This window comes from Phalacrocorax aristotelis, chromosome 1 (assembly GCF_949628215.1).
Source record: "Phalacrocorax aristotelis chromosome 1, bGulAri2.1, whole genome shotgun sequence".
Classification (NCBI taxonomy): domain Eukaryota; kingdom Metazoa; phylum Chordata; class Aves; order Suliformes; family Phalacrocoracidae; genus Phalacrocorax; species Phalacrocorax aristotelis.
The window spans coordinates 201249685-201269272 of NC_134276.1; the positions used below are offsets into that span (position 1 = coordinate 201249685).

Below are 19588 nucleotides of genomic sequence, written 5' to 3' on the forward strand. Positions count from 1 at the left end.
GTTTGGTTTTTGGTTTTTTGGTGTTAATCAGCTGTCCCTTCGGCTCCCCCAAGCTTTCTATCATTTTTCCGTCCCTGTCCTTACTACTTACTAGGGAAAAAAAAAAGGGGGTTGGAGTATAAAAAAAAAGATGATGAGATAGGGTATGGACAAAGACCTTTTTTTGGGGGGTGGGGTGTTTTGGGGTTTTGTTGTTGGTTTTTTAGTTGTGGTGTTCTTTTTTTTTAAAGAAAGCAGCAGCAATCTAGCTGTACAATGCCTCGATCCCATTGATGAGAAGTAGGTCAATCTAATTTACGCAGCTCAATTTACTAAACATTCAAACTAAAGAAATATAAGTATGTCCAGCAAACAGGGATATTGGGCTGTACACAACAGACTAATTTGAGAAGTATTTCTACATTATTTGCAAGAGCAACCACAGTTTCTAAAAAGTGTGGATTTAAAATATGTTTATTTTAAGGCAGTGTTTAAGACACATATGTGCTCAAGCATTAGAAAAACATACCTTTGGACAAGTGTAACAAGTAACTAGAATTAAAACAATCTGAATTTATGAAAAAAAAATTTGCAAACGAAATCTCGGTAAATGACATTAAATGAATATGCTACCTGAGCAACGTTGTTAAATCTGCCAGAAGAGAGTTAAAAGGGAGAAAGACCTAAATAATTCCACATGCTTAATGATCCCACGAAATTCAGTGAAACTGCATTCCAGAGTCAAACTTTACTGAATAATATTTGCTACTAAAGTTCTATTGACATGTTGGATTTTACTTAGCAAGAAGTTACCTAGACACAGTATTTCCTTTTTATTTTAGTTACTTCCAAGCAATAGTAAGTGGTTTATTCTGGGAGCACCTATTAGTTCTGAAGTTGACTGTCAGCATTTTTATTAAATCAGCCTATTTTCAGATTAACTATAATTTAGCTACTAAAAATGAAAATCTCCTTTCAACTGTGACTGCTTGTAAAAAATGCTACACTAATATCTTTTTCATATTAACATACTCCCCAAATTCCCAAATAAACCCTTAGCTCTAAGTTAATCATTCAACCAAAAGGGGCTTGTAACTGTCCTGTAACTAATTCTTTTCAATGTCTTGTCATAGGATGCTTTCCCCAAACACCAAATATTTAACAAAAATACACATTTCAAATGTTGGAAAACCTTGACCATACCTTCTTTAATTATCAATACAAGTTTACACTCAAGCATTTCTAACTGTATTATGGAAAAAGCAGATATCCATGGTAAATATAAACCTGTTCCTACAAACTATTATCAAGATTCCATCTAGTCAAAAGAAGTGTATTAACCATCTGTTAAGAGCAGTCATATCAATACATCTTGTCTCATGCATAATCAAATAAACAAAGACAAAACTAGTCCAAGATCCTACAGGCGTCTATTTCTATCGGAGAATCTCATCATTTTACTAAATAACTCTTTACTTCAAAATATTCTCCAAAGGCTGTCTTAGAATTGTTTTTATTAAGCTACTTGACTTCTCATCCATATAATTTGATAAAAAGGACATTCAGTATGTTCTACAGAAGATGTTTACCGGTAATTTTTATTTCAAAGTTGTTTTTGCAATTGTTCAGCTAATTTAGAAATAAACACACTGCCTAGAAGTCATTCTTGAAGACATGTTTTGTACTTTGCAATATTCCTTTAAAAACAAGAATATACATAGATTCTTACACCAGACAAGTTAACTTCTAATTTCTCCTTCACAAAAACACGGGGGGGGACGGACGGACACAGACATCATTTTGGGGTATGTTCACCCATACTAAGAACTACAAAAACACAATCATTGTACATCTGAACCACAGACACATTTATGAGACATGGATGATCTTCATTGAAACCTTAAGAACATTTTAATCATGTAACACAAGGAAGTAAAAAAAAAAACGTTAAAAAACCCAAACCTTTATGCTGCATGCAAGTATATCTTTAGAATAATTTAAGAGACTATTGCCGATAGAGTTCAAGAATTTCTTTCGTCTTGGAAGTATCTGAGTGTTTCTGAAGCCATTTTTTCATGAAATAATATGCACGTCCAGTTTCATTTACTGGCTCATTTCTAGCTACAACTCTGACACTGATCTTATTCAAGAAATGAATAAGTTTTAGTTTATTTCTTGCTGATATTGTTTCCCTTCTTGTCCCTTTATTTTTCTTACTTTACTCTGACTCTTCCCTAGAAAAGCCCAAGTAAAACACCACTCTGCAGAAAGCAGATGGAAAGCAGTATTCTTACACCATTTTCTTTCAAAAACCTGTAATAGGCTATTTCTTCAAACCAAATTCTCCCACATGTGCAGAGGACCATTTACATTAAACAAAGAATTGCAAGAGCGGTGTCCTGGTTTCAGCTGGGATAGAGTTAAATTCTTTGGTAGCAGCTAGCATGGGGCTATGTTTTGGATTTTTGCTGGAAACAGTGATGATAATGCAGAGATGTTTTAGTTGTTGCTAAGTAGCACTTACACTGGTCAAGGACTTTTTCAGCTCCCCGTGCTCTGCCGGGTGCACAAGAAGCTGGGAGGGGACACAGCCAGGACAGCTGACCCCAACTGGCCAAAGGGATATTCCATACCATACGACATCATGCTCAGTATATAAAGCTGGGGGAAGAAGGAGGAAGGGGGGACACTGGGAGTGATGGCGTTTGTCTTCCCAAGTAATTGCCACACGTGATGGAGCCCTGCTTTCCTGGAGATGGCTGAACACCTGCCTGCCCATGGGAAGGAGGGAAGGAATTCCTTGTTTTGCTTTGCTTCCGCGCACAGCTTTTGCTTTACCAATTAAACTGTCTTTATCTCAACCCATGAGTTTTCTCACTTTTACTCTTCTGATTCTCTCCCCCGTCCCACCAGGGGGGAGTGAGCGAGTGGCTGCGTGGGTCTTGGTTGCTGGCTGGGGCTAAACCACGACAAGCAAAAAAACAAATGAAAGCCAGTTCTGCATTTAACTTCTCATATCATCTGAGGCACTATCAGATGATATTCTGTATGGCTCTGTAATGATGCTAACAGAACCTACATGGAAGTACATTTTAAGGTCTAACTAGAACCAACAGTAAGGAGAAGAAATGGAAGGATTTCAAGCAATAACTGAAAGCAGATGATTCACACCGTCTGTTTATGACCTATATACTTTACAAAGAAAAGTCCCCATGGGATTCAATTACCTAACAATATAGACCAATTTAACATATTTACCATTAACTGATGTACATCTACTACAGCAGCGACATAATTTAAATAGTATACTCAACATATAAAATTTACAAGAAGCAAAATCAAATAAGGAACACAAACGAGTCATGCTACAAATTCATGAAAAGAGAATTTCCCAAGTGGACGACTATGATAACTTCCAGACCTTGAATGATTTTGACGAATACATAGAACCATGGGAATTATGCTCTGGATTACTTCAAAAACACATTAACAACAAAATATATAAAAAGCAAAAAAGGAAACATCCTCAAAGGAACAAAACTGAAGAAAAAACTGTCAGATTCAATGCAGGAGATTAATGAGATGCCTTTCCTTTTACTGCTTAGATTTACACTCTTATTTTTAGCCTATGCTTATGTATCCTCATTTTTTGAACTTTTTTAAGCTAGTTCTGAAGTCAAAATAGCAAGTGTTGTAAAATTAATTAATAAATAATGCTTTGACATCAGATTCATTAATAAAGTTATTTCTAAAAAAAATAATTCTTTAGATATCATTCTTACCTCTGTTACTTTGGGTTGAAGTCTTAAAACTTCAGGACTCATGCGTGGGATATCTATATGGATCTAATTAGACAGAAAGAAGAATACTGTAAAAGGAACCAACAATATACTTTTTAAACACAATAATAGTTAAAACATTCCTATGGTTTTACAGTATTAGTCATAACCCCACTCTATCACTGTGCTGGTTTATGGTTAAGATAGAGTTAATTTTCTTCATAGTAGCTAGGATAGGGCTGTGTTTTGCATTTGTGCTGAAAACAGTGTTGATAGCACAGGGATGTGTTAGTTAGTGCTGAGCAGGGCTTACACAGAGTCAAGGCTTTTTCTCTTCTCACCCCACCCCACCAGTGAGTGGGCTGGGGGTACACAAGGAGCTGGGACGGGACAGGGCTGGGACATGCTCAGCATACAAAGCTGCGAGAAGAAGGAAGAGTGGGGAGGGGGGTGGTATTCAGAGTGATGGCGTTTGTCTTCCCAAGTAATTGCTACACGTGATGCAGCCCTGCTTTCCTGGAGATGGCTGAACACCTGCCTGCCCATGGGAAGGAGGGAAGGAATTCCTTGTTTTGCTTTGCTTCCGTGCACAGCTTTTGCTTTACCTATTAAACTGTCTTTATCTCAACCCATGAGTTTTCTCACTTTTACTCTTCTGATTCCCTCCCCCATCCTGCTATGGGGTGAGTGAGCAGTAGCTGTGTGGGGCTTGGTTGACAGCTGGGTTTAAACCATGACAATCATTATTTTTGGAACAATGTGGGTTTACTGTATTTCAAAACATATGGCTAAATCTTTAAGTCATTGCCAATCTATAAATTAGGCAAAATTTAAAAAACATACTTTGTTTTCGCATTTTAGGATGCCTATAGCACATTTTGATTGTTTGCAAGTTATAGTCATATTGGCAATTACCTCAGGGTAATTGTGAGTAAATACATACTACTATTTCCGTGAAGTTATGTTTATTTGACACTATCACAATGTACTTCTTGCTACTAAAGATCAGGCTGGAAGCTGGAAGGAAGATCTCAGGTTCTTCTGTCCTAAAGAAGGCTAAAGTAGGATTGCTTTGCCTATAGTTAGTGTTACACACTATTCGTTTCAATACAAAAACTTGGAGTTATCTGCTTATCTGGGTGGGCAAGAAAGTTTGGCACACCTATGTTTACTGCACATTATGCACAGTTTCAACTTCTTAAGCAGAAGCACAGAGCTAGTAAGAAACAGTCACTGTTATACTTTCCCATCCTCACTCATTTGAAGGAGGGTCTAAGCAGGAGATGAAAGATTTGAACAACATACTCATTTTAAACAGAAAACCATGACAGCAAATGGCAACACCACATGGCATGCCTAAAGCTGACATTAAAAGAAATCCAGTGTTTTGAAATTCAGACCAAAATATTTAATGTTTTGCTTCTGAAATGGTAAGAAAACGATTGATTAGAGAGCTGTCTATCCAGTAAGAATAAAGATATAGAGAAAAACAGTAGCAAACTTCAAAAATAATCTCTTTAAGTTCTTTAGCAGATATCCTGTAGGTAAGAGACACTTCAATAGGTGTTCTACCTGTCTATAGGTATCTTGATGATTTTCATCATTTCTGGAATCATAGTATTGTTCAACAAATGCAAAATACTCTTTACGTTTTCTCTTTAAAGTGCTTTCTCTTCGGTCCACATTTGCAGGAAGATAGCCCTGAAAACAACAGTAAAATGAAAAGGATATTACTTTTTGCCTTACAAAAAGCACCTCTGGCATTTGATGACGTGACAGAAAAGCTAATAAACTGATGTAGTGCCGTGCAGTGCTACATGGATCTGAACAGTCCTTTAGTAAATCAGTTTTCTAATCATTCCAACTGATACAGAAGTTCAGATACAAACACCTTACTAAAATCAGCTTTTTTTTTAAGAAAGTTTCATGCTTTTCCACCTTTAAAAATCAATTTCTCATCAAGAATTCTAAGATGATGTTTGCCTTCCAAAAAGAAAAGCTCAAAAAAGTAAGTTCAGATAAATGTGAAGCTCTACTTTCATTAATTTCTGCATTCCTGAACATCCAGAACTAGTTATTTCTAGCTTGTAAGCAGCTTGATTTCAAACAGTCAACACCAATATCCCATAACACAGCAAAAAAGAAAGCCAGTTGGTATTTTACATACATGACAGTCCTGAAAAAGTACTTTATATAAGAATTATTCTAAAAATAGATGGCTTTGAAAGAGAACTGGACATCCAAGACAATATAAGAAAAATCTAATAGTCGTATTATTCACTAGTCAAGTCAAATTAAAATGTTTCTTGCCAATATCACAAAAGGTATCATTCCACAATAACAGCTATCACTATACTAATGGTAATGAGTAAAACAGAGAAATCAAATTTATGTCAAATTTAAGTTTCCTTAAACAAAATCCTCATAACATCAAAAAATACTACACTAGAAGCGCAGCATATATTTCAACTTATACAATGAGCCATAGCCACTGCAAATTACTAATAAATTGCTGTGCATTTAAGTACAAAAACAACTTTTTCATTCAGTCCTACAAGCAAAAATGGAAAGGGTAAACCTAACATGCTAAAACTGCTAATTATACAATAAAATCTAACAGTCTAAGAAAAACTATACCGGCTGCATTGCTCTCCTGCGACTATCCAACATCATATCCCGTTTCTGTAACTGCCATTTTGCTCAACTTTTAGGAAAACAATAAAAAATACATACCATACTAAAACATCAATAGATTTTTGAAAATATCTCTGTATTAAAACCATTTCAAATGTTATGCCCATATATTTGAATTTTTTATTACAAGAGGACAACAGAATAAGTACAAACCATATTACATTCCAGATACCATAAGAGGTACTTCCTTTGGCAAACCTGTATCTTTAAGATGTACTGACTTGTGTCTTGTTCCAGCTACTTTAAATTGCATCAGCTTAACTTTTGCCTCAAGACTCAGTCTGACATTTAATATCCTGTCCCACTGTTTTGTGTTAAGTTAAATATTGAATTCTGCCTCCCATTTATTCTCAACAGTTGTTTTTTTTTTCCTGTAGGATATCTTAGTTCCATTAGAAAAGAATTCATTTGTGAGATCAAATGTGATTGTTTAAAGGATACCAATATTTTCTCAGAAAGTCTTTTTGCCATTATTCAAAGACTGAAGTAATCTTTCAACTGGACGTGTCTTGTTTCCTGTTCACTTTACAAATTAGGTTTTATTTTTAAACGTTGGAAAGACTTGAACATATCATCAGGGAATAAATTGGTGGAGAGTTTAATCCGTTTATTCATTAGTTTCCTCCAAAGGCTTTTGCAACCACATCTTTAGTTTTGTTATTCAAAAGGGAAGTCAGCCTGAACAGTTCTGCTTGCTGTTTAGGTACAGTATACCTAACAGTTTTGATATATTTTAAAAATAAATCATGTAATTTTTTTATATACCGTTACGAGTAGACATACATAACATCAACAGCCCCTGAGCATTATATTGATTTTCATACGCTTTCCCTTTGAAAAACTGTATTCATCAAGCACACGTTAATATTCTTAACCTTCTATGTAATAAATACCTCAAGAGCTCAATTTTTTTAAAATCATGTTTCAAAAATTCCAACTTCAAAGCTGATTTTACAAACAAGACAGTTTACCACCAACTGCACTCAATTCCCCAAATAAGTCATAGTTTCAGGCTTTTTAAGACTTAAAAACCAACACATCGAGCCCTAATTTAGCTCTAAACTATGCTTTGGTTTCTCTGGTTTTCTGGTTTGTTTTGGCTTTGCCACTGATCTTTAACCAAAATGGTTTTGCTTTTGTACACTTATTTCCCCAGTAGCTTCCAGTGCATTTTAACACAAAAGTTTATCATGTTACCCACTCTTACCTGGGATGTACACTAGCAGTAGGTAACATGCTTAAACAACCAAAGTGACTTAAAAATTAATTACTATTAGAGAAAAGCATCATGGAGTTTATGACCACAAATACTCAATGCACTTTTTCTTCCCCACTTTGGAAATAAGATGAAACAAGCTGCCCCCTTACAGTATAGAAAAGTAATGATTATTAAACGATTTGTCTTTGGGTTTCCAAAGTCTATTAATTGAGAACCATTTAGTAGATAAGAAATCATGGTAAAAATTACCAGGACTTTCAAAATAGTGGTATTTGGTGACAGGGTGTCCTTGTTTCAGCTGGGATAGAGTTAATTTTCTTCGTAGCAGCTAGGATGGGGCTATGCTTTGGATTTGTGCTGAAAACAGTGATGATAATGCGGAGATGTTTTAGTTGTTGCTAAGTAGTGCTTACACTAGTCAAGGACTTTTCAGCTCCCCGTGCTCTGCCATGTGCACAAGAAACTGGGAGGGGACACAGCTGACCCCAACTGACCCAAGGGATATCCCACAACAAACGACGTCGTGCTCAGTATATAAAGCTGGGGGAAGAAGAAAGCGGAGGCCATTCAGAGTCATGGCTTTTGTCTTCCCAAGTCACCATTACACGTGATGGAGCCCTGCTTTCCTGGAGATGGCTGAACACCTGCCTGCCCATGGGAAGGAGGGAAGGAATTCCTTGTTTTGCTTTGCTTCCGCGCACAGCTTTTGCTTTACCTATTAAACTGTCTTTATCTCAACCCCTGAGTTTTCTCACTTTTACTCTTCTGATTCTCTCCCCCGTCCCACCAGGGGGGAGTGAGTGAGTGGCTGCATAGTGCTTGGTTGCTAACTAAAAAAACCCACACAAACCACACGAACAATTTTGGAAGTCTCTTCATGAAAAAAAAAATTTCTTGAAGTAAAACCAAAATAACCTGAAGACAGTTTCTTTGCAGAGGTATGGCAAGACAGCCGAAGATAAGAGTTAAACTGGAATGGATCCTTAATGGGAGTGGTTTAGAAAAACCACAAGGGAACTCTACGCTTAGCAATTTCTCTACACTGGGAATCTCAGAAATACTAAACTAAAATCAACTTATGGAATGAAAGTGAAGCTCACAGAAAGCCCACGCTCTTACTTAAAAGAAAGTGACTGCAGTTAACTTTTGCATAATTCCGATTCTCTAAACCACAGTGTCAGTCCTCTGATTCAGAGCTTAACCTATCCTTATGCTTCAGCTTACTGTGTTTCAAAGTCAGTTTTGAGTTAGCCATAACTTTTTTACTTTGAGTGTTTTAAAACAGGCACCCTAAGCTTCCAGAAAAAAAAAAAAAAAAATGCTCTTTTCATTAACAGAATCTCAGACAACAACTCTGGGAACAGAAGTAAAATAGACTGTATATGTTTAATTTCAATTACAGCAGGATATTTGAATTTCCACCATTAAGAAGCTGCATCTGCATTTAGCATTAGAAGGAACTAAGCTGCAAATTTAGTAGAACTCATCAGCAAGAGAGACTCTTTCAGTCACTGGAAATCAGTCTCAATCTGCAGTAAATACTTAGCATTCCCCGATGAATTATTCTATAAAAAGCAAAGCTATTTAAGTCTACTCTCTGAAAAATTCAATACCGTTAAACTGTTGTGTGTATAACTCAGAATTTTAAACACTTCTTAAATGCATGAAGATTTGCTGATAAAGTGTCTTTCACAGCCCCTGGAGATTTTTGCTTCTTTTTAATACAAACATCTTCAGAAGTTCTTCATCCAACTCCAGGCAGACAAACAACAGCTAAAATGCACAACTGTTTGCCATTGCAAGTATTATAGCTGAAAAGATTGACATGAAAACTACTCCTATGAGGAATACATTGTATTTTTGCAAAAGAGCCTTTTTAAATATAATGCAAACACCAAGATTTAAAAAATCCAGTTCTGTAACACCAAAGCTAGTAATTCCCAGACTCTCACAAGCTTGTCTCTGATGCCTGACCAAAACACCTCTGTGTGCTGTTCGCTGGTATGTCAGTCAACTCACTCCCAAGCTACTGTCGTTGCAAAATCCTCTGACCGCTCGGCAAAGTTCAGAGAGCTCAGCCAGCCAAAAACTCAAGCTACAAAAAAGTGACTAGCTTTTTAATTAGCTTGTCTCCTTGAACTGACTCACAGGTCTGACATGAGGAGAGCCAACGCCACAAGGTAACTGACCACAGCAGTTCAGATTTGTTTGCTTAAACCACTATACAACAATCAGCCCAAAAACTCATAAGATCCTCCGAGTTTTTCCTCAGTACAGTTGTTAATCCTTTCTTGTAGTTACTTTATTGTGAAGTCAGAATTAAGCCTTTCGTAGGACACCGATAGGCTTCGTTTCCTCTACTGTGTGCCTACTTTCAAGAAAACTGTAAGAATCTACTTGTCATTGAAAACTCTACTATTCCATCAAAATTGGTTGAAAGAGGCCACTGTTATCACATAAGCCTTTCTTTCATAGAAAGCCAGGCTGAAAAACAAAGATATAGAGCTGACATGATTTACTACTACTTCTCATTCCCCTCCTTTCAATGTGATAAATTAATCTTGAAATTGAGCAAAAGAACAGAACTTTCATTACAATTCAGCAACAAGACACCATGTTTTCAAGTATCACTGATGGATTACAACTCAAAATTATTTGCAATGCTTGAAAAAACTACTAATACTAAATACAAAGGAAGAAGGAAAAAAAAGTACAACTTACTGAAAGAAGCTTCCATGCAACTGGACGAACCCGTTTGGGAATGCCAGACCAACTCAATCTCCGTAATTCTTCTATTAAAAAAAAGTATTTAATGAGAACTAAGGGAATTATTATCAAGTAACATACACAGATATATTAAAAATAGCACAAAGCTGTTTACAACAATGATCACGTCTTCTTATACAGTCTAATGAAATCAGAATTACATGGCAATTCTAACGAATTACTAAAATATTAGATAATTACTATCCATACGGATACCTATGATAATAGACACTGAGTATAAGGTAACTTTCTGAAGTATTTCTCAGCATTACTTGTTATTATACATGCCTTATATAAACATGCAAGAGATACTCAGACTTATTGTATAATATGCTTACACAGATCCTAATTAAAAATGAGATTTTCAGTTGCAGAAACAGAATGATACTTTGGCTGAATGCTGGAATTTAATCCCATGCCATATTCTCATTCAGCACGTTGTACTCCTTTCTCTTGAAAGCTGCTTGTCACATACCATACCCAGCTAAACCAATCTGTGGGATTTCACAATTTTTTTGTGAAAACTGTTTAACATTTGCAAAAAATTATAGAAAAAATCATGGAATATGTAGAGACAAAAGATGCTTAACAGCATCTCTAAGAAACAATATTTTAATGAGATATCCACTTGTAGCTCTTTCTCTTCTTATTCTGAGTAGAAAATATGGGTTAAAATTGCACAAGTTTAAATTATCAACCTGCTAAAGAACACGGAACAAGAAAATTGTACATTTTATTTTGTCTACACTTATTACAATTAATTATATATATATTTGAATTAACTACGTATATTCCAGCAAATTTGGTCCCTATCAAATGCATATAATTTCCAAATTCTATACTTCAAAGACTTTAAAAACCATTCTGCCTATCTACCCACCCCAAGAAAACAAAGCACGGAAGTAATCAGAGTAAGAACTTTCTGAGTGGACACCGTAACTGACTCACTAACGGCCATTTATAGATGCATATTCTCTTTACTTTTTGTTAAGACAAAGACTCCTACAGCAATATCTGTCTTCATTCTCCCACCCCCACCCTCCTTCTCTCTGAAAGAAATGTGCATCTATAATATGAAGAAATGCAAATTATTATGTTAGATGTGGTATGTTATCATAAAGCAAATTATTTCTAAACACAATTAAAACTATTTTTATCCAGGAATGAAAGCATAATCCACTGAAATCAGTACAAGAATATATAATGTATTCTAAGAAAAAAGGAATATGATTTAAGAAGTATATTGATGCTAAATAATTAATGCAAAAAAAAAAACCAAAAAAGATTCTTAGTTAGTAATTAAAGTTTCTCAAAGAAGCATCAACTAAAGTAAACGGGTCTAGTAACCTGAAGTGCGAGTATGAAGTTACCTGAGCATTAAGATGCCCTATTTTCTACTTCAGATACATTCTAGCAAAAATGATACTTGCAAAACCTGCTTTACCTTAAAATGAGATGACAGCATTTATATTAAGTTAAATAAATCATGGAAAAAAAAAAATCCAGCTGGATGAATGGATTCATACTTCCATCTCTTTTCTTACAGAAAATACAGAGAGGAAAACTGGCAGGATGCAGAAATGAAAGGCTGTTTCGGTCCCAGGGGGATTAGTGGTTTCATGGCGGTCACTTCAATCATGACTGTTCCAAACTGTCATGGCCTTACCAACACTTGTTCATTTAAGAAAAACTTTGCAGTACTGGATATACACATTCAACAAGTTATGTTTTCCCTCTCACTGTGAGCAGCAGGCTCTGCCAAGACAACAGCAGCTGCACAGAGATCTCACTTAGAACAGTGAGTCTACATCACCAAAATCCAATCTAAACCGTGACCAGATGCTGCATTAAGATCAAAACAAAGCAGAAACTCAGAAAAACAGAAAAAAAAACAGATATGATGAAACAAGATGTTAAAAGTCCATCATATCGAAGTGAATATATCTATTGCAAGTCTTGAATCCAGTCTAAAAAATAATTACTTTCTTACAACACCAATGAAACCGTCATTAGTCTATAAGCTTTAAAATACTATTGTATTTGACAAAAATAAGTTTCATTAATAGGCGCTTTTCTTTTCTACAAGATTTCAAACCCCTGAAAAAGTCAAAAATACACTGACACAGGGAAAAATTGAAAAAATATGAATCTCCTAATAAGTTTGACTTAAAGACACAGTTTGTTCTATAGTTTTTTTAAATGAACTAATTTATGTCTTTCCTACAGAAGAAGAAATAAAAGGATGTCAAAGCGATATCTTGTTAAAGCAAGAGTACAAAAATAACTCAAGGTTGTTCTCTATCAGTCCAAATTATATTTAGGCATGCATTACTATGTAAGTGTACCAAAACAGCAGAATACCTAACCAGTAAGAAGATTATATTAAGCATGATGAAAAATAAATTCAGTCATATACCTTGGGCAGTCCAAAGACTAGAATACCAAATAGTAAAGGAAAAAGTGTAAGAACACACCAGATATGGACTTATTTGATTTCCAGCAAACAAAAGATTCCTCAGCCTTGTATTTCCTTGTACTTATAGCCTACCCATCACGTCTGACAATGGTAAGATTAAATATACACAGAGTTAATAACATAACTACACTCACTGTAACCGATGACATTTTATTTTCTTTCTTATTTGCAGTCTATACCTATCCAATATGTCGATCATTTATAGCAAGTATTCTTTGCACAAAAATTGTAATGCCAGATCTTCCTCTCCCCCAATAATTGGCATAGACAGATTATTGCCTGCTCTTTGATCCAGAAATAAAAACATTCACTATCCAACAGAAACAAATTTAAGCTCATTTTACCTGTCCCAACTCTAAAACAAAAAAAAAAAAAAACCCCACAAGGGAGCTTCAGTTAGCGAAACCCGAACAGGCAGACTGAGAGCCACCTTCAGTTCAGAGAACATCTGTTTATGGGAAGGCGCTGAACTCTTTTTTACTTCCCCTTAAGAACAGAGGGACCTCAGACAGAGCACCTACTGAGCTACATACAAAAGAGCAGTAACTATAAGTTCACTCTAATAACAAGGTCCCTTGACAGTAGCATGACTACAAATCCAAAAGAAAACCATCCCTTCTAACACTAATTTCCTAACCTCTACTTCCTACTTACAGATCGCTCCTGAATCCCATTTATCCATTTCACCCTCTTCCCCAAACTTCCTTTTACCTTATTTTCCTCCTTTATGGCCCTCACCCCTATATATTTCAGCTCTACCTGTCCTCAAATCATCAACTGAAATTCCACACCTGCCTTCATTGTTGGCCAATAGAATTCACTGTCATTATGAAAACCTTAAATTATTACCTAAAAAGTGGTATCATCTTTAAAACACAACTGTAACTTTAAATCAAATCTAAATAATTATTTAAAATATTTTCAAATGAACCTTTTTTTTTGCTTTTTATCTCAGAATAATCCCAGAGATTGAGGCTCTCTTGCTTTCTTATACCAAACTGTAACAATATATTTAACTACACCTTTTTGCATCACAGATGTTTTAAAATTAACATGTAAGAACGTGCATGGGGGGGGGGCGGGGGGGGGGGAATCATATAAAGTCCAAATATTCATTACCCTTCTATAATCTAAAGCCTGTAACAAGGACTCCGATCAGAAAAATAAAAATCTATTCAGTTTCACAGAGACAAGCTATTATAGACGATCACCAAACAACATTTTAAAACACCAGAAACATTAAAGACAAAATATATGCTTTACTGCAATTATTTCTGAAGCCATGTTACCTCCATACAGCTTGGGCTATTTTCTATTGTTAACTTACAAACACCAGACTGCTGATTGGGCTTCTAAAAATGAAATCTAGGCAACAAATATTGCAGGTTTTTTTGCATATCATCTTCATTATTTGTAGTTAACTTTGAACACTGTTGTCCTGTTATAATATCGTCTTACAAGAAAATTTTATCTTGAAGTTTTTGTTGAAAGAACACTTTCAAGCTTTCAACGCTCTTAAGTATCAAGTTAATTCTAACCCCAAGTTAGTTCTAAATTCATTTTATAACTCAGGCAATTTTGCCATCATGAACTACAGTCATTCTGTTTATCAAATGACTTTTTAAAAACTTCATATTTGTTTGCATTTGTAAATAGGATTATTCTTCTATTATATTGTCTTTTTAGATTTGTCCCACTCTAGAAAAGTATCTTATGAAGCAAATAGACATCGTATGTAATGTTATAGCAGTTTTCTTGTAGCGTATAAAATCCATGTGTTTTTAACCATCAGCTTAAAAGTTATTGAATAAAATTATTACTTCTATTACTTTTCTTTGTATTGTAAAAATAAAACAAGAATATTTTTTGTCTCACTTGGCAACTTACTATAGAAGTATAATATTCTTCCATTTTTTTGAGATACACATGAAGGGTATACAGTATATAAAATTAGGAAAAGCAGTTGTAATATACTAAAGCCTAAGCAATATAAGCAGCAGTAGCATATGCTTTCATTAAGAAAGTCACAGAACTTCTGCACACTAAATACGCATGGGTGGAGGAAGTACAAAAGCACACTTAGACACAACTCCAAGCAATTTGGTGGTATCCCAATAAATTCCTCCCTTACTCTTGATTTCAAGGAGCTGACAGGCACTGGAAGAATATAGGATGATCAAAAGATCAGTGACATTAGAAAAATATTATACTACCACAGTTGAGTGTGGACTGAAGTCTCAAAGAAACAATTAAAGCAAAACTTGTGCAGACAAACACTGATTAAGAGAGAGGTGAAGTTTAAGTTGAACTACAAATCATAGGCTGGCACAACAAATATACTTCATCACGAGTATGCTGTCACTGCAAAACACGAGGGATTAGTGGGAAAGAGATGTAATAAGTAACTAAAATGCTCTGATATTAAATAAGTGACTCCTGAGTTTCACTGATACTACACAGGAAACAGCACCCAGGATTGCCCATTCACGATAAAAACCAAGGCTTGGGCACAGAGATGCATTAAGTGCAACAGCAGAGACTGGCTGCTGATACACTGAGGACAGAAAACAAAAAGCAGTTCTAAAGTCAAAGAGCTATGGGATGTCATGAACAATGGGAATAAGGCACTATTGGATTCTGAAGAAAACCTGAGAATACCTATGACACAAAACCCCTACACCAACGGCTCTGCCATGACACACAGCAAGGGTGGGATACAGAACACAGCTGGACAGGAACAGGCTTCATTAAGGAGAGTTTCATAGAGAGCAGACGGATGCTACCGAAGGGAAAACCAAGAAATAGGGTTTGGGTTTTTGTGTGGTTTTCTTTTTTTAAACATCAGGAAAAGATGAAAAACAGTCTGCTACATCAAAACAGAACAAAAGTCTGAGTGCATTACTATTTGGAATGGGCTTTTGGCTCTCAGGGATTGGTTCTTTATAACAGTAGCTTCGATCAAGTAGTTTTTCAGGATGGGGAGAGGGGAGATGGTGAGTAGCAGACGAAGAACACGAATTCCCAAACAGCGAAATTATGTTACTGTGGTATTAAGCAATCATGTTTAGAAGATCTTGATATTTGGCCTTAAATAGACATTTATCCAAGAAGTTAGTGTTAAAATATAGTCTTTGCATTCCAAAGAACAGAGAGTGCCAGCTTCATAACAGATGTCTGAGATCAAGAACACTGATCCCATATATTATATATATAATGACAAATTGACAACGTGCAATTAAAAGGCAAATTTGTAAATTCACATGCTACAGTTTTAAGTCATAGTAACTTCAGCCATTTACCCAAAACAGAAGATGGGCAATCCATCAACCTGAATTACATGCAATTCCAATTTTCTAGGCTATAAAAACAGACAAGATACACTTCTAATATTACAAGTTCCCAACGACTGTCAAGAGCAAGAACTACCGCCCAGTCTAACAGTGTTGGCAATGAATGACCAGAAGCACCATAAATCAGATATTTCGACACCCATCTTGTTAGGGAGTGGTGGCTCCACAACCAGCCTGAAAGAGGCAGTAAGCCAGTGGCAATAGGATTCTTGGTCCACCCACCCAGGTGTCTGTCCTCTTGCCAACCAATGAAGCCCTCCTCACAACCCAAGTAGGTTTGACTTGTATTGTTGGGTCTTAACAGGTTTAGTTTATTGCCAGACTCCAGCTGTGATAATCAAGCACAAGCTGCCCAACAGGTACCCCCGGACAGCACCTGGTTGCAACCCTTTCCCTTTTTCCCATTACTTGATCTTCTTCTTCTACCACCCTTCTACCTCCTTTTCCCTGCCACAAATTAAAAAAAACACTCCAATGACTTCTTCCCTTAGTGGTCCAAGTTTCACTACAATGACACCCAAAATCGGTATTTCTGAAATGATTACCTAGGCACTGCTGGTCTTGTAACGCTGCACCTTCCAAAGTGGCCCCAGTGCTCCCCTCTATGCAATGGCAGTGTTTGGACACTTCTCACACAAGTCCCCCTTTACTATTTGTGAATCCAGGCATCCTATAGGGTGCTGCTTCTGCCAGCTTCTCACACTGTTGTTTATGTTCAACAACAACTCATGTCACCTCCAGTAGTTCTCTACACCCTAGGGAGTTAGCTCAGCCTCCAAGCAGGGCAGTCAGCAGCTTAGATATTTGCCTGCAGCCCTAACACATCCGAAACAAGTTTCAATTCCACCCATGATTCCACGTCAAGTAAATCCCCAAGCCAGCAAGCACTAGATCATAAGTAACAGTATCACTGATTATAGTCTTCTAAAAGCCAAGAAGGCAAGAATCAGTCAGAACAAGTAAAGGCAAAGTAAGCATATAACATGAGCAACACTAGAAAAATGGTATTTTGTGTAGTTTATGAACTAAAACGAGAATATCTGCCTTAACTAAATGCGTCTACAAGTCATATATGTATTTCTCCTCCACCATACGATTATATAGCTGGATTAAAGTTGGATTAATAACAACAAAGGCCTCAAGTCTTCAAAAGCAAGCCATCTCCAACTGTGCACCACACTGCTCCACTAGTCCTTGTGCAGTACTTATGAACAAGAACGCTTTACCAGGTCTGATCTCTCTGCGTCACTGGTAGTCCAGCTGAAAGGAATCAGATCTTATGCATCAGTTTTCTTCTTCCTTACACAATCATTTTGCTAAAGCACTTGAAAGTTTTGGCTACGGTTACACACAAGCACATCATTTACAAATTACATAAGCAGCACAGAAAATTCAGATAATAGGAAAGAAATTTCAATTCAAACTACTTTTATTACCTTCAGGTAATACCAACTGCTCATTCTCAACTCTGTACCCCACTGAACTCCATCTAATATTTCACCTTACTGTTTTTTTTTCTCCTCCCTTACCTCGACCCAAATAGGAATCCATGCACAAACATGGGTGACAACCTCTTAAAAACAACCCATGTAAAGAGGACCAAAAAAAAGAAGGAAAAAAAAAACCACAAAACAAACCACAAACCACCCAAGCATAAAACAAGAAAATATGTAAATCTACTATCAGGATCAGAAATATGGAGTATATTATTAAATCAGTGGCAAATCATCCAGGACAAAAATCCCACTTACTCTTAAGTAACTCATTTTAGGCCAAGGATAGGAACTACACAAATGAATTGGAATATAGCTTATTCTAGTAACTTTCTATGCTGTATGCAGCTCAGCTTTCATTCTAAATTCAGGAGCAAGCAAAGACAGTTTTGACAAAGAGAACTTAAATTATGGCACTATTTCAAATGAAACCTCTGCTTCTAGGCTAAATATAAACAACTACTTGTAGGACTCACTGAACTGAGTCATTCTTTGAAAGTTAAAGAGAAAGGAGGAATAATGTTTTATTTCTGCAAGTTTCAAGAGAAATCAGTTTTCATTCCTGACACTATTCTGCAACAAACATACTTTTCCTTTAATTATGGATAGCTTGAACTGTCACGTAATTCCAAACAATAATGCACATATCCTATGGGACTGGGTTTCAAAGGACTGCTCTTTCTGGAAGAAAATCTCAGCACCGGACATGGAAGTAAAAATGTACAGCAAGGAAAACATCTGTTTTACAACATAACACTTCCTTGAAACAGATCCTCTGACTAATTCTCCACAATGTAGGATTTGGGGGCGAATACCTCCCTACATTGAGTGCTGAACACAATTATTTATGGTCCTCTGCCAGAGCCTTATCCCCTCTGGGTGCTCTTTTTACACCTGGATTGCCTGCTGGGCCTACAGAATTTGGCAATGCTCCTGCTCCCAATACATTTTATAAAAAGCATTTAAACACTAGTTTTTAATATCTTTTGCAAGTTGTTTCTCAAACTCTTATTTAGAAGTGCATTTAGCCTGACAGGTTTTATATTCTGTTCTACTCTCCTTACCTGGCACAGAACTTCACCTTTTGGATTCTATTTAATAACCTCCTATTGTATTTAGTAACCTCCTCTACTGTGTTGTCATGTCACACAGCATTCTTCCAAACTTTCTCAAGGCTTTTGTTTCTGTTTTTGCTTTCATAAGCGGTATAGCACTTGCTTGCAGTATGGAAACTGTTAGATAGAGAGATGACTGCACACCAGAGTTAAGTCAATTCCATCGCAACCCATTAGTCCCAGATATGTCATAATCCCATTTCTGCACCGACTGCTGTCCTACGTAACAGTCCTCCAAAGTTCCAGGACCTCAGACTACTCCAAAAATCATAAAATTCTGGTCCTAACTTTTCACTACACTGAGCTCAACCAGCATTTTGCCAGTGACAAACAGCACGTACTATAACTGAAAGAGGTTACGCAAGAATTTTCATGAGGTGTCGTAGCAAGCTTTCAGGATCATCACCCGAAAAGCACATGGTCTGACCCTTGCGCGTCACTACTGATAAAGCATTAATTCACATTGTGTTTTCCTCTGGTGGTTCAACACCAAAACAAGAAGAAAGAAAACCAAGAGCTCTGCCTTTCCCAACAACAATTATAAAAGCAGGAAAAAAGTCGCTCCTGGAAGACTTAGACTAACACTAGTATAGCATCAAATAAAAATGCTTCTGGTGGCGAGAGGGGCAAGAACAAATTGAAGCATACACATAGAGTACCATGTTAGATATATGTAAAAGATTGTCAGTGAAGCTGTTATAATAATACTGTTAAAAT

The 19588-nt window shown here is 36.3% G+C and overlaps 1 protein-coding gene across 4 annotated transcripts in view; it reads right to left on the minus strand.

Annotated features, from left to right (window-relative positions):
• Positions 1–19588, minus strand: part of TBC1D22A (TBC1 domain family member 22A) — a 187664-nt gene that overhangs the window by 143201 nt on the left and 24875 nt on the right. For all 4 annotated transcript variants that reach the window (XM_075081294.1, XM_075081292.1, XM_075081293.1 and 1 more), the window contains exons 5-7: positions 10393–10463; positions 5331–5459; positions 3762–3824 (exon numbers count right to left, since the gene is read on the minus strand). In XM_075081294.1, the coding sequence (XP_074937395.1) occupies positions 3762–3824; positions 5331–5459; positions 10393–10463 (263 nt within the window). The remainder of the gene's footprint in view (positions 1–3761; positions 3825–5330; positions 5460–10392; positions 10464–19588) is intronic.